The sequence below is a fragment of the Aptenodytes patagonicus genome, chromosome 2 (genome assembly GCF_965638725.1).
Source record: "Aptenodytes patagonicus chromosome 2, bAptPat1.pri.cur, whole genome shotgun sequence".
Lineage (NCBI taxonomy): Eukaryota > Metazoa > Chordata > Aves > Sphenisciformes > Spheniscidae > Aptenodytes > Aptenodytes patagonicus.
The window spans coordinates 29,495,709-29,511,358 of NC_134950.1; the positions used below are offsets into that span (position 1 = coordinate 29,495,709).

A 15,650-nucleotide genomic window follows, 5' to 3' on the forward strand; every position below is an offset into this window, starting at 1 on the left:
CTCAGAAAGAGTGTCCCTGTGGCTTAGATGACATAATGCAAAGAGAAGACAGGCCTCAAAACAAGCTCTTCAGATAAGTACTAAAATACAAATTATGCTCCCTTTTCCCTATTTCTAGGGGGCATATGAGGTTCTTTATTCCCTTTTTTCAGCCAAAGCTGGCTGTGTTTGAAAGAGAAGTCTCTACTGAAAAGACATAGGTGAGAAGTGTATTTTAAAGAAGAATTAGAAGAAAGCAAAAATGTAAAAAGGAGAAGATAGTTACAAGAATAGGACAGGAGGAACAGTATGTTGAGAAGACCCTAGTAAAGAGTCTGGAGGACAACACAATTATTGGGGAAAGTGTTAGACTAAAGGCTTGATATGAGATGATGAACCAGGTGAGATAATCCTGGAAGTGTTCAGTAAGGAAGAAGAGCTTGGCTAGGAAGCTAGAGCAAACTGAAGCTGGGAAACTGGAGTTGTGGGCTGGTGAATTGTGGTGGGTTGACCCTGGCTGGACACCATGTGCCCACCAAAGCTGCTCTATCACTCCCCTCCTCAGCTGGACAGGGGAGAGAAAAAATAATGAGAGGCTTGCGGGTCGAGATAAGGACAGGGAGAGATCATTCACTAATTGCCATCACAGGCAAAACAGACTCACCTTGGGGAAATTAGTTTAATTTATTACCAATCAAATCAGAGTAGGATAATGAGAAATAAAACCAAATCTTAAAAACACCTTCCTCCCACCCCTCCCCTCTTCCCGGGCTTAGCTTTACTCCCAAATTCTCTACCTCCTCCCCCGCAGCAGCGCAGGGGGATGGGGAATGGGGGTTGCAGTCAGTTCATCACATGTTGTCTCTGCTGCTCCTTCCCCCTCAGGGGGAAGACTCGTCACACTCTTCCCCTACTCCAGCGTGGGGTCCCTCCCACGGGAGACAGTCCTCCACGAACTTCTCCAATGTGAGTCCTTCCCGTGAGCTACAGTTCTTCACAAACTGCTCCAGCGTGGGTCCCTTCCACAGAGTGCAGTCCTTCAGGAACAGACTGCTCCACTGTGGATCCCCCACAGGGTCACAAGTCCTGCCAGCAAACCTGCTCCAGTGTGGGCTCCTCTCTCTCCACAGGTCCACAGGTCCTGCCAGGAGCCTGCTCCAGCATGGGCTTCCCACGGGGTCACAGCCTCCTTTGGGTGCATCCACCTGCTCCAGTGTGGGGTCCTCCATGGGCTGCAGGTGGATATCTGCTCCACTGTTAACCTCCATGGGCTGCAGGGGGACAGCCTGCCTCACCATGGTCTTCATCATGGGCTGCAGGGGACTCTCTGCTCCAGTGTCTGGAGCACCTCCTCCCCCTCCTTCTTCACTGATCTTGGTGTCTGCAGAGTTGTTTTTCTCACATATTCTCACTGTTCTCTCTGGCTGCAATTGCCTAGGTTTCCCCCCTCTGCCTTCTTAAATATTTTATCCCAGAGGCGCTACCACCATTGCTGATTGGCTCGGCCTTGGCCAACGGTGGGTCCATCTTGGAGCCGGCTGGCATTGGCTATATCGGATATGGGGGAAGCTTCTAGCAGCTTCTCACAGAAGCCCCCCTGTAGCCTCCCTGCTACCAAAACCTTGCCATGCAAACCCAATACATGAGGTTAGCTATCCAGTAACAAGAAAGAGCACAGGAAGCATCCTCTCCAAAAACAGGTGTGGGGGGACTGTACTACAAAATACTGGTGCAATTGCTGCTTCTGTAGACATGTATACCTCTATATAAACAATATATTTAGCTAGTGACTGCAACAGTAGGGGTTCAACCACTGAGCATTGCTGTGCAGGAGGCACTAGGCTATTATTCATATTTAAGATGGTTTAGGTAACCTGAGGTTTGTGTAGACACTGTGCTAACACCAGCTAGAGTCGTACAACTACCTTGTATTATCAGCATGTAATAAGTCAACTGGGTGGTCTTGAATGATTTGTCACCCACAACCAAAGGTTAAATCTTACTGCCACTGGTACTAAAGGCAACCCCCCATTAATTTCAGAAACACAAGGTTTTCACCTGTGGAACATCAGAACCTCAGTTTGCTGTCTTTAGGCCACACTAAACAAAATATGATTAAAAAAAAATATATAATTCTATGGTCATTTCAGAAATAGTCTGTACATCCTTCATAAGTAATTTAACTTCATAATTAATTTAACTTCTTGAAGAGAAGCAGAGTACAAAGTTATAAAAGTATATGGTGTCAATGAGGATAGGAATTTTATTTATTTATTTATTTATATGTTTTCTTACTTCATTTTGTCGTAAAATTCACTCTTCTTTCCTCATGAAACGTAAATCTGTTGTGTAGTATTGCTGTGAGCATATTACATTATCAACCACAGAGCATCTTGAGATGACTTCATTTTCTTTTTGGGTTTGATCTCTATATAGTTGGTATCAAAATATTCCATGGGCTTATTGAATGAAAGGTGCTTTATAAATGCAAGGTATCTGTAAGGCATATTTAATTTTGCATTATCTGCCGTGGTAGAAAATTTTAATTTCATTGTGTTTGGCAGAACCACTATAGCCCTTTGGGAGTCTTTCTTATTTCTTAGGAGTGTATTAATACTGAGAGTACTGATGATTAACACACATATATGTATGTTTATATATACGCTTTTGTACAGGTAACAAGTTCTGGGTTTTCAAGGACACCACTCTCCAGCCAGGTTATCCTCATGATTTGATAACACTTGGAAGCGGAATTCCTTCCCATGGCATTGATTCAGCAATTTGGTGGGAAGATGTTGGGAAAACCTACTTCTTCAAAGGAGATAGGTTGGTACAGGAATTCTGCAAGGAAGCTGTTTGGTGGATATCAGCTAAGCATGTTAATCTTTTCCTCTATTTCTCAAAAGAAGTCGTCAAGCCACTTAAACAGTTAATTTTCTGTGGATGAAATTAACCCCTCCTGCATAGAGGGCCATACTGTTTTCACATGTCTTATAACCTAAATTATATTTGTGTGAATATACTGAAATAAGTATATGTATATCCAGTGGAAAAGTTATGTTTTAGAAGTCAACAGGAAAGTCACAGTTATGGCAAATTTAAACTTAAATATTCAAAGTAATGTGGTTATGTACACTCTTACCTGCTCCTTTTTATCCACGTTTCTAAACCCTAGCACATAAACAGGCAAGGCATGATCCAAAGCTTTTTAAGGTCAGTGAAAATGACTTCTCTTCTACTATTTAAAAATGAGGTAAGAAAGGGAAATGACAGCTAAACCAGGAAGCTAGAGAACAATTTGAGCAGTTCCCTAGGAATTATTTTTAAATAAATCTTACAGTTCCCTTCAGAATAGACACTTATTTTTATGATTAATAAATAACAGAAAAAAATTGTAAAATCTGAATTATTTTCCAGTCCTGAAAGAGACTTGCAGTAGTCACTTAGTGTCTCTGTGTCTTCATTTCCCTATCTGTAAAAATAAGGGAAAAAATATTTGTCTGCTTTATAGAGGTGTCAGGAGAACTCATTAATTTTTGAAATTCTGCAAGTTATCTGAATGATGGATGTTACAGGTTTTCAGGATGTTACTATGTTTGTTGATTGATGTATCACTGTGCAAATTCTGAGTGCTCAGAGACAAATTATTCTTTATTGATAATTGTAATGTTTATATTAGTATTATTAAAAGTATGATGACTGCTTTTGTTACTGTGTGGTACTTAAGATTCTGAGACACTAATAGCATTCATGGACCACATAAGAAATTAGTGCACATCATAGAATAAGTCTAGCACACTACAGTTGATCGTTTTTAGCAGTACTGTAATATTGCACTACAGATTGCCACAAGCAATTTTATTGTTAAAGCTTTTAAAAAAAAAAAATTCTCCAACACTCATGATGAGGAAAGTAGATAACTAAGTAAAATTTTTGTGGTGTTTGAAAACTAGGTATCATTTCAAGCAATCAATTTCCACAGTGAAGAAGCAAGCCACCTAAATAATTTGCTTCCCATAGTTGAGCAGATTTTTTTAATCTAACTTAATGTAAGTTCATTTTCAGGTAATAATTTTCCACCTCCACACTCCTGGGAAAGTATGTACAGAAGGTATCTTATGTGACCTGTACTTCCTTTAGGCTTTATTCAGCAGTGTCCTTTTATATTTCCAGGCACAGGCAGTTACATATAGTCAAGACTTTCCTAAAACACTAGTGGTAATAACAGAAGACAAAAAGACCTATCAGAGAAAACATCTGTTGATGGAGAAGTTGCTACTTAGAGCTAACAAGCACAATGAAACTCAGCAGGATATAAATGCAATACAGTATGTTAGAAGAAGATCGAACAACATGAGCCTTGCAGAGATAATTGAGCTATTACAGGATATTGACCACCAGTGGGAATAAACCCATACACCACTAAGCTTCAAAATGTGTATTTTTTATATCACAATTTTTTCATAATGTAAAGTTAGAGTTGAATTCTCCTGTTGGTTTTAGTAGTATGTATGTCTACTACAGGGGTGGATCTTTTCCTGAAGAAGGTATAACATAAATGTAGCTTCTTGGTGGCAGGAGGTAGGAATGAAAGGGAACCGAAAAGTTATGCCAGCATCAAAATAACAAAGTATGTTCTTCCTTATGTAACTCAAGGACCTGTATACTTATTTTGTTTTGACAGTAATCTGTAGTTAAGGAGCTCCAGGGCAGAACCTAGACAGAGTTAAATGTCCCAGAACAGTGATATACATGAAAAAGTTAGAGCAATAGCATACAAAGTACCAAATATTGGCCTCAAAATGAAAAACAAAACAAAACAACAAACCAGTAAGAAGATTTAAAAGACCAAATAGTAAATGGTATTGTAATACTCATATGTCTAAAGCAGCTTATGTATGGATCATTATTATTTATATTTAAAATGATCCATTTAAACACTAAAGATAGTTCTTCCAAATAATTGTATGAAAGCTAAAGAGGGGACAAAAGATGACTACAGAAAACATTTTGCCCTGTCTCATTCCTCTCCTACAAGAATTGAGTAGTGTAGGACAGGATGATAACAGGTTCGCTGCACTTCTTGTTTATGCCCCTGTCTGGTGTGACTGTTTCTTGTACTTTAAAAGAGTATAAATGAATATTTTTTTCTTCATAAAGCTTAGTCATCCAATAGTTCAGAATATCATTAAGTACATAGGATTAGATACAGGAAAGAACACGTTTTAGCAAATATTTTCCAAATTCCCTTTTTCTAAAGCCATGAAGTGCACTTTCTTTTATTTCCCTTTGTTACTTTATCAGTCTTTGAGATACAGTAACATAATTTATATCATTTGTAAAGCTTAAATCATTCAAATCATCACTGGGGAGTCTGCTTGTGAACATTTGGCATGCCAAGGAGAATCAAGACTAGGCTTTTCCTTATCCTGTAGACATGCTCATTATTCCAGCACAGATTGCTGAGATAGTATCATGATCAGTCCTTCCCTCATAGGATTTCTCATCAATGTCGAAAAAACAACAGGTTTAGGACTTTTGAGTGTGCACTGGGTGTGTCCGCAAAGACTTGTTTTTTAATGACAATGTATATTTTTGAAAGTCCTTTAGGACTGTCTGTTTCCATCATGCAGCCTAGTGGAAAAACACAGAGGTTAGTAAAAGGAGCTCAAAAAGGTGAAAAGGTTGGAATAGAAAAAAGGAAAATGAGTGGAAGTATGCAGGAAGGAAATAGGGTTCTGGGAAATAGGGATAGAGGAAAAGGTAAGACAGTTGATAAAGAAGAAATGCAGATAAAAATGGAGATTAGAAAATAGAATGTTAAACTCAGCAAAGAGTGAGAATAAAGAAACAGAGAGAAAGAGACAACAGGCAAATGTGAAAAGAGAAAATGCAAACTAAGGATGAAGAAGCACAGAGTCAAAAGATGAGCAAGAACTGGTTGCAATAGTATTGATGTCAGAGCTTTGTTTACCACTTCTACATATTGTTTCTTTCTCCATGTAAACTCTGAAAGATGTTACATTTCAAAATAAAGAGCATTGCTCTGTTGGCTGGTTACTGATGCATATGTGACTAGATTAAGAAATCAGGCTATAAAAATAATTTATGCATAAGAAAGAAAAAATAAATACAAATGTTTTTTAATATAACTTGCCAACTCTTAACCCACTTGAAATCTGCTACCTTTTAATTTCATTGAAAGTTTAAAGCCAGAGAAATGTCCCACAGGGAGAAATACAGAGTAGTTTAGACCATTTTGTTTTTAAAAAAGATTAAGATGTGAATTGATTAGAGTGTCCAAGTACCTTCACAGGGACAAAATATCATCCACTTAAGGACTCTTTAATATATCAGGAACGATCATAACAAGGATTTTTAAAAGCTGAAGTCAAATGAATTCAAATTAGAAAAAGGGTCAAGTTTTTAGCAGTGACCAGATTATCAATGAAAGTGATACATTCTCAGGCTCTTGATGTCCTGAAATGGTGAGTGGCTGCCTTTTAATGTAACTTTTCACATGAATAAAACTGATTTTGGAAAAAAAAAACTCCAAGAAAACTATGCTTTAAATTGGTATGCTCTAAATTAGTGGAGACAATCAAAATATGAAATGACCCACCCAAATATTATATCAGGATACACAGAGATACTAGAGATACAGTATATTAATTCTTAGAACCAGTTTATAATAAGATATGCATAACAATTTAGCCAGCTGCATAAGCACAAAGAAATTATCAACATTATCTGTAAGTGTAAATAAAATTACAAGTGTAAATACTTCTTACATGTTCAGGTTGCCTAGAATTTGCAAACTGAAGCTTTTTAAATTGGAGAAGGGCTGGCTGGCAAAAAGGCACAGAAGCAGGTTGAATTTTATATTACACTGTCTCTATTTAATGATAAAAAATGAAAAGTTACTGTAATGCATACATATAAGTTTGCTGGGAGTATTTTAATCTGAATCCACTGTCATTTTCATAATTAAAATGTTATATAAAACATTAATGTATCTTTTTTGCATGTGTTGCATCTCTCTCTGTCACTGTGCAGAAGTCCTAGGCATCAGAATCACTGCAATCATAAGTGAGATGCATGCTGATTTAGTTGTCAAAGTGCAAAAATCTTTTATCTTCTTTCCGCTTACATGAAACAGTTGTCCAGTTCAGCAAATAGATTTCTTTTTAATCTTGTAGTATGTTCAAAGAAAAGAAGTCAAGTATTCCCATTTGTGGCTAATGAATGTAGCAAATGTTAGAAGAAGAAAAATATGTAGTTACTTATCTGTTATCTTATAAATGCTCTTTCTTTTTTTTTTTTTTTTGTCCTTTAAAAAAAATTCAGGTACTGGAGGTACAGTGAAGAAATGAGATCCATGGACCCTGGTTACCCCAAACCAATCACAATTTGGAAAGGTATCCCAGAATCTCCTCAGGGAGCCTTTGTCCACAAAGAAAATGGTATGCAAACACATTCCTGTTTTAATGATTTACTAACACTGTTTATGTAAGATAGAGTAGTAGAGGGGTGATTGACTATTCAGGTTAGGTCGTGAAGGAATTTTTGGTTTATGAACAGAATATTTCCTGCTATAGGACTTGCTGTTGTGAAAATGGCTGTTTGTTTGCATGTACCATTTAACACAATGGAGAAAAATCTTTCAAATTTAGTATCATAAACCTTAATTTCCATTCTTTCTTTTCTTGTTTTTTAATTCACTTAATTATTTTTGTTCTCTGCTGAATTATAGTACCTCTTAAAACAAGCTTCCTAAACACAGTATATCTCTATTTGAATTGTCAAGGTGTTGGCTGTTTAAACAGCTTAGAAGGTATTATCTTCATTCTGAACAATTAGAAAAAAGAAGCAAAATCATTATCTAAGCAGAAATATCCCTAGGAAACTGTGTAAATCAGAGATGTCATAAGCCCATGATGCAGAAATGCAGATCACAAGGATGCTGTGCACTTCTGTATGAAGTGCTATTACCTGTATCAAGATGCATCATCACATACAGGGACCTAGAATCTCAGCTGGCCACACCTCCAAATGAATGAAAGCAGCCAAAATCTCCTTCCTCTTATGAGAATTCAGTCCTACCTAGGGGCTGCTAGCAGGCTGCCAAGAGTGCCCTCAGTTGCACAGAGTTTAGATCCCTTTGACAGGAATAAAAATATGCATTTGTCATCACTTATCATTGTTGGAGAATTGTTGTATGGCATTTATGATTTATTTATTAGTAGATTCTGAGTTTATTCTGTTTGCCTCACAGACAGCACAGGGATATACTACCATATTATTTTAATTTCCTTTTAATAAGCAGATAAAAAGATTTATTTCCTTGTATAAACCATTTCAGTCTCTGATTTCAACCTCCAACTTGATTAAGTAATTTACCATGGAAATGTTTGGGGTTTATTTCAGAAATATGTTTAATTGTTTCCTTGCTTTGTCTCTGTTTTATCCAGAAGCAGAAACCCTTTCTGGATTCTGGCCTTTTGGCTAGACTGGATTTTTCTGTGTTGTTTTTATTTGTTTTGTTTTGTTTTTAACTGGAAAGTAGGTCAGTCAAGATGATATTCTGCATACATCATACTCAATAACTAAGTGTGTAAATATACATTTACGTGGAAATGGGCACAAACATTATGTATGCACAGAGAAACATAATGAATATAACCTCTGTTTTCTTCCCTTCATTACTTTTTAAGCATATTTTTAAAGATTTGCATCCAAAAGGAATTTAACATATAAATATATACGTATGTATGTATGGGTTTGGTTGTTTTTTCTTACCTTGATTACATTCCGCATAATAAGTTTTCTGTACTGAGCTCAGGTACATGTGTGTCTCATTACAAATGAAAATTATCTTACTGTAACACTCAGACCAGTGGGTTTGAAAGTACTGCATAGGCAGAGCACTCATTCCTAAGGCAGGAAAGACTCTTGGTTACTCTAAAGCCACTTCTACCCCAGTGGCTTTGATAGTCTGTCTGACTCTTTGAATGAGAAGGGCGGTAAAACATGACATGAGATCATGGAGGAGGGGAAGGGAAAGAGGACATTCTTGGGCTTCTCAGAAAGCCTAAAAGGGCCCCAGGGCAGAAAGAGGGACTGAAAATGACACCATAAAGTTCCCAAGAAGACCACTAAGATATTTTCCCTGAAATCAAGAAAATAGACGTCTTAAGAAATAGTTCAAAAGTCCACTGTTGTTTACATGAGGAGAGAAAGAAACAAAAGCAGATGCAAATAAGAAGTACCACAGCTTAGTTGGAAAGAAGTTGATTACATTTTGCCTGAAACTGTTTTCCTTTCTTTGGGCAGAAGCAGAGTTGACAAGGAAGTTTTACTGCATAGCTTTGTAAGAGAACATCTGAGCATGTCTTCCAGTTAATCCAATTTGTTTTAAAGAATACTTTTTTCTTTCCCTTGTCTTTCTGTTGTGTAAACCATGCAAATGAACACCTGCAATAAGTCTGAACATAAAAGGATTTTGTCACTGTCCACAAAAATTCTGGGTAATCTTGCAGTAAGAGGCTTGGGAAAGATGAGAAAAAATGACTTCCTACTCTAGTCAGCATCCTGACTCAGTGTCCTAGAAGCTTGGTAAAGTACAGGTAACACCTTTGAAACTCTCCCTGCCACTTCCCATATTGTGATTTGGTTTCTAATGCTGTGGTAGAAACTCTTAGGAGGAGGTGAAGAAGAAATTTTCTTTCTGTTGTTCCATGGAATCTGAGATCACACAAAGTTCTCCAGATTGGAGAAATCTTTCTTTCTGGATTGAGAGCAGCATAGAAAATCTCAACTCCCAACTATAAGTTCTGCTAAAGTGGATGGTGGGGCAATTTTTAGAGAGAAGAAAGTGAAAAGGTAGTCTACTTTATTAGCCCATTGAGCTTTTTTTGCCTTGTACTTACTACCACTCCTAATTTGAGTTTCTATTTGACACATTAGTGACTGCTGATCCCTTCCATGATGATTGGGTCAGGCATTGCGCTCACTACTCTCAGCGACTAGCACCTAGAAAATTGTAAGGAGCAGCTCCCAAAGCAGGCTCAACAAGTCAAGCAGATTAGATGAAATCGCATTCAACGGTTGTGTGAAGGCCATGAGAAGCCGTAAAACTACTCAGTCTCTTAGAACTACTCTTCTCTGCTGGTAACTTCCACCCTTCAGCTGTTACTGTTATCCTGGTTCCTGCCTCAGCAAAATGACAGAAAAGTTTAAACTACCATCAGAGTTTTCCAGTGGAAAATATGCTCTGATACAAGAATTTTTACTGGACCTACAGGGGCTGGCGATTCCTTTGCTGCTTTGATTTTAACAGTTTTAATTTGATATTTCAATGTATAATAGCAATTAATACTAACTAGTGTCAGTATTCTGACTTATATGTACCCTTGATGTATACATATATGTATTCTGTATGTATGTAAGAATACAGATTTAGAGATGTCATATCTGCATATGGTCTCCGTATATGTATTAGAATATTGATAGTGATAATGTGTCAAATTTCCACACTTGTAATATTTATCCAGGGCCAGTATGTACAGTGCTTTCTTACATCCACATTGTTATATGAAATGAAAAGATAGGGTAACCTGTGGCTCAAAATACTGAAATTTTGCATTTGACAGTATTTTTCTTTTAAACTACAGATTGCTTTAAGGAACTTTATATATGCTAAAATTTTAAAACTTCATCGTATTAAAAAAAATTAGAATGCTCCTTTTTGTTTTGTTGCAATCAGAATAGAAGGTATTTTGTGAACAAGCCTCCTAACTACTGTTTTAATATAGCTCAGTACTTTTCTTTTCTTTTTTCTTTTTAACCAGTATTATGCCTTTCTATAGATACACTAACACATTCTCAGATAATAAAACTGCAAGGGATTAAGGAAAGGGAAACAGTACCTTTTCAGTGGCTAGAAAGGCCATTAAAATTACATAAATATCTCATGTAGAAGAATGTTCAAATATTCTAAATATTCTGAAAAGTGGCAGTAGGTGATGAAGATTTTTATACAGTTTGAGCTGAAAAATATACTATCAAGTAATTTTTTTTTCAGAATTGAAAGAAACTAACTGCTGTTTGAATAGGTGATTACTAACATTATCTCCAGATAACCAGTTACTGATCTTTTCAGGAAGCATTGTTAAAATGGCAAATAGTGCCCAATATGTCTTAGTATTCTTAGTGGCCTTTAGTACTGCAGGAAATAAGCTGAGGTCTATAAAGTGAAGATAAGGAAAAATCCAGCCGTTTGCATTCAGTTCATAAACAGTAGGAGGAAGTTCACCCATCCTGAAGGTTTGTTTCTTGCCAGATCAATGCCATTTTTCAGCTGGGATAATAAAGTGGATTTTTAGCAAGGAGTCAAGTGGTTTTTTTTTCCATTTAGGCATGTTTAGTAATAACATTGGATTGCACCTGAACGGTCAAATACCAGCTCTTTACAGAAAACTTAAATCTGGTTACACCTGCTTTCTCTTGGCAAAGCTGCTGTTGTTTCATCCAGTTTTCTTCTTCTGAAGTATAGCAGTAGGCTATGTGACACTGAAGAGGGTCAGTTCTCATTTCTAGCTAGCATAGCATTGCAATTTGTTTCAGTAGACTTTCCATCTTGAAGAGGTTGTGATGCTTTGAAGTCCTGGCCCTGAGGATTCTAACTCTGGTTGGGTTTTCAGTGAATGAACAAATCAGCTGGACCCTGGTCTGTCAAAGATCATATTCTCTGGAATTCCTTTATTTTTTTGTAGTAATGGAAGAAAATAAAATCCCTGTTTATTGAATTGAAAAAACCCAACACCCCAATGTTAGGTTTTCTAGAGACAGTAAAGAAACAAAATTTGTAAAGAAGATTTGAAAGACTATAACTGAAGTCTATTCCTTACACCTTTTTAATTTTTTAATTACAAAATAATTTGATACCAGTAGTTTCGGTCATGGTGTGTTGATGACATGATTTCATCCAATATGACCATGAATAATTGCAATTTTCTTCCTCAGGCTTCACATATTTCTACAAAGGAAAAGAGTACTGGAAATTCAATAACCAGATGCTCAGGGTGGAACCCGGCTATCCCAGATCCATCCTCAAGGATTTTATGGGTTGTGATGGACCAACAGATCGAGATAAAGACCGACACAGCCCCCAAGATGACGTTGACATTGTCATCAAACTGGACAACACAGCCAGCACTGTGAAAGCCATAGCCATCGTCATTCCCTGCATCCTGGCCTTGTGCCTCCTTGTCTTGGTTTACACTGTGTTCCAGTTCAAAAGGAAAGGAACACCCCGCCACATACTGTACTGCAAACGCTCTATGCAAGAGTGGGTGTGATGTAGGGTTTTGTTTTTTTTCTTTCCCTCACAGGAGTTTGTGGTAACTTGAGATTCAACACAAGAGCTGTTATGCAGTTTCCTAGCTAGGAGCGGGCATCTGTCAGTCTGAAACAAAGCTGATCTTTAAAACCCAGGGGCTTGCCTGTCCTGCGCATGAGTGGCGATTCGCTCAGCTGGGAAGCTTCCATGATACACAGTATCTGCTGTTTCTTCAGTCCTTTGTCTTTCTTTGTCATTCAATTCTAGGCCTTTCCTCTGCACGCTCAATGCCCTATAAACTATCAGGATTAACTAATGAAGAGGAAAAAAAAAAATCTCCAGTGTTTCTACATTTTTCCCTTAAGGCCTGTTCCCCTTTGAAAAATTTTTTGCTGAAAGTAAATTTTTTTAGAAAAACACAACAACCCACAACAGAACTTTCAGGAAAGTGAGAAGACCCAAAACAGCTTTGTCTCCAAAGAGGATTGCTTTCTGTCTGCTATGGATAAAGTCCTATACTCCTACTTCCAGTTTTGTCAGGTGGGAGACTCGGATGACATGCAGGACTTCAGACTGTTCGGACAGCCATTTTCCAACAAACAAGGGGCCAAAATATCTGCAATATAGTAACAGCCTTAATAATACATTCATTTTGTGTTTTTTACAGCTGCTCTGGGCTACGTCCTTAATGTTTTAAACTCATTTATATTCATTCCTATATTCAAGCAGAACCTTTTTATTGGTTTGTTTGATTTTTGGTTGGTTTTCCTGCATAATCTTTCCCAAGCTGTACCAAGCCAACTGCCCCAGGCCTTTCATAGGTCTGTCAGGAGCACTCATTCCAAAGCATGGTAAAAAGCAGTGTGTCTCTGAAGTGGATTTCAATGAACTAAAGCAACAGTCATGCTATAGAGAAACTTGACGCTGGTATTACATTGGTGGTGTAACCCTTTGAGAACTATTGCATCTGTTTTCAGAGTCTGGTGGATGTTAATCTTGGTTGTCATTACATTATAAGATTGTGTTTAGGTAATACAGGTTTTAAAAGAAAATCAATTTTTTCAAAACAGATTTCCTGTGACTGCAAGTGAGTGTTTTTAATTATTTGCATTATTGATAGAAAAGCATTTGTAACATAAATAGAATACAAAATATATTTACCAGCTACTTTCTGGTTAAAGGAACCAAACCTATTTTAATAACTTCTACCACTTACCAAGAATTTTTCTGAACTGGCGACAGTTTTATAGCTTAGCCTTTTATCTTAAGCATCTTGAATTTATCTTTTGAACTATGTTGCATGATGATTCAATTTGCCTCTGCAGAGGTAGAGTTACAGTTTCAAAGGAAAGCTAGGATGATGACTCTGATATTGCATGAGTATCCTCCAGTGTGTTACCCCTTTGCATGTTCACCACAGTTCTCAAAGGGTTAGTCAAATTTCTGGCCTTCAGCCGAACATGATATCACTGACAGAGCCAAGGGACCATCAAAGCATTTTGTCATTCTGTGTAATTTGTGCTAACAGCAGTATTGTCATTTTCATGTGACCTGCAGAGCAGGTTTGTATCAATATTTTTTTCCTAGAGAAAAGTCAGCAACTGACAGACCTCTTTATTGATTTTAGGAGCTGCTTCTTGCAGTGATAGGCTTTACAGTCACTGGGCTGTGAACTTATTAAAGATGGTCAGAATGATGCACCCCAAAAGTCAGACACCTGGTTTTTTATGAAAGCCAGGATTTGAGGGGAGTAGCTTTTGCAACAATGAACAGCTTGCCTTGAACTTGATTATTGACCTGTTGACTGTCATTACCAAGTTAAACATTGTCTTCTGTGAACAGCTTCACTGTCTGAATTTCCTTAAAGTGTACTGTCCTATGTCTTTGATCTTTGACCTTTAACTTGCAAACTGGCACAAACTGAAGGGAATCTGGTGTTGCGAATGAACTAAGATGAGTTTTATTTCTTAAAAGACCTGATATACATTATCCAAAATTCGAGAAAAAAACGTTGAAGTGTTTTCATAGAAAAGAACTGACATAAACTAAAATATTTATGATAGATCTGTAGAAGGGTATTTTGTTATGTATACATGCACACTCTAAAAATGAACTACAGTAGAAGTTAATTTTTATTTAACTTGAATACAATTTTCAGTATAAAATTATAATTTCTACAGATAGCTAGTTATTAATGAAAAGGTTATAGGAAAGTATTAAAATACTTGAAATGGCCAGTATTGGCTTTTACATAAAATGAGACTTTTATACTACATTCAACCAATTTCTTACTGGTTTCTTAATCCACATAACTGGATCACTTTTTAGAGAGTGTAGGTATATATACATATATATTATGGTTATTATTATTTTGGTAATGGATAGCTTGACTGCCTTGAATTTATATTTATATTGAGCATAGCATGAAAAATAGTATGCCTTTTTGTCCAATTACATGATTTTATATTGATTTGAGGACTTATTTTATGAACATATGTGGCATGCTATAAAGCATTGCAAACTTATTTCTTAGAGCATAAACAGATATACATATGTATGGCTAACAAAAATGAAGATTAGAAAAAGATCTAGTTTTACAACAAATATGCAATGCAGATGGCATTTTGGAGATGTTTTGTAAAGGTACTGCATACTGTAGGTTAGAAGTGCACCAGTATCAGCCCATAGCATTATTTAGTAAATCCAATTCAGTTGTTTCTGAAAATATAGATTAATTGACAGTTAAGTAACATAGGATATTTACTGCACATCAGCTCATTTGGTGAATTTGGAGTTCGATGCCTGTTTGTCATATATATTAAAATGTGTGTGTGTGTTTGTATACTTATAAATGCACACAAACACACACATCCACATACATGCATATTTTAATCCATGGAGAGATTTTTATTGTCAACAAACTACTATAACTTATGTTCTGCTACAAACAGAACAAAATGATTCATGTTGCTGTTCCAATTTTGTCCCTTGGATAGTTGGTGGAAAATACTAACAGCACTACTTATTCTGCATTTGATTTTCCTCTACAATAGGAGAACTTATTTTATAATATCTTTAAGTCAGAACAGCATCTCATCTGGTTTTTTACTCACTTGAAAATTTCACTTCAGTTTTGAAATATCTTTCATGGCAGCTTTAACTTTTTGTGCAACTGTTTCCCTGACAGTAATGAAGTGCTGAGCATGTTGACTGTTGTTCTTTGATAAGGTAACAAAAATGTTTGTATTTGGAGAATTTAACTTTAATTATGCAGGAAGGTAAGTGTGATAAGTCTAGTGCTTTGTATATGGTACATCATAGATACATGAAT

The 15,650-nt window shown here is 36.7% G+C and overlaps 1 protein-coding gene across 1 annotated transcript in view; it reads left to right on the plus strand.

The window, feature by feature from the left end:
- MMP16 (matrix metallopeptidase 16) overlaps positions 1-13,037 on the plus strand; it is a 182,817-nt gene extending 169,780 nt beyond the window's left edge. The window contains exons 8-10 of the mRNA XM_076329455.1: positions 2,655-2,805; positions 7,327-7,442; positions 12,004-13,037. Coding sequence (XP_076185570.1) covers positions 2,655-2,805; positions 7,327-7,442; positions 12,004-12,338 — 602 coding nt within the window. The 3' untranslated portion in view covers positions 12,339-13,037. The remainder of the gene's footprint in view (positions 1-2,654; positions 2,806-7,326; positions 7,443-12,003) is intronic.
- Positions 13,038-15,650: the final 2,613 nt, after the last annotated feature.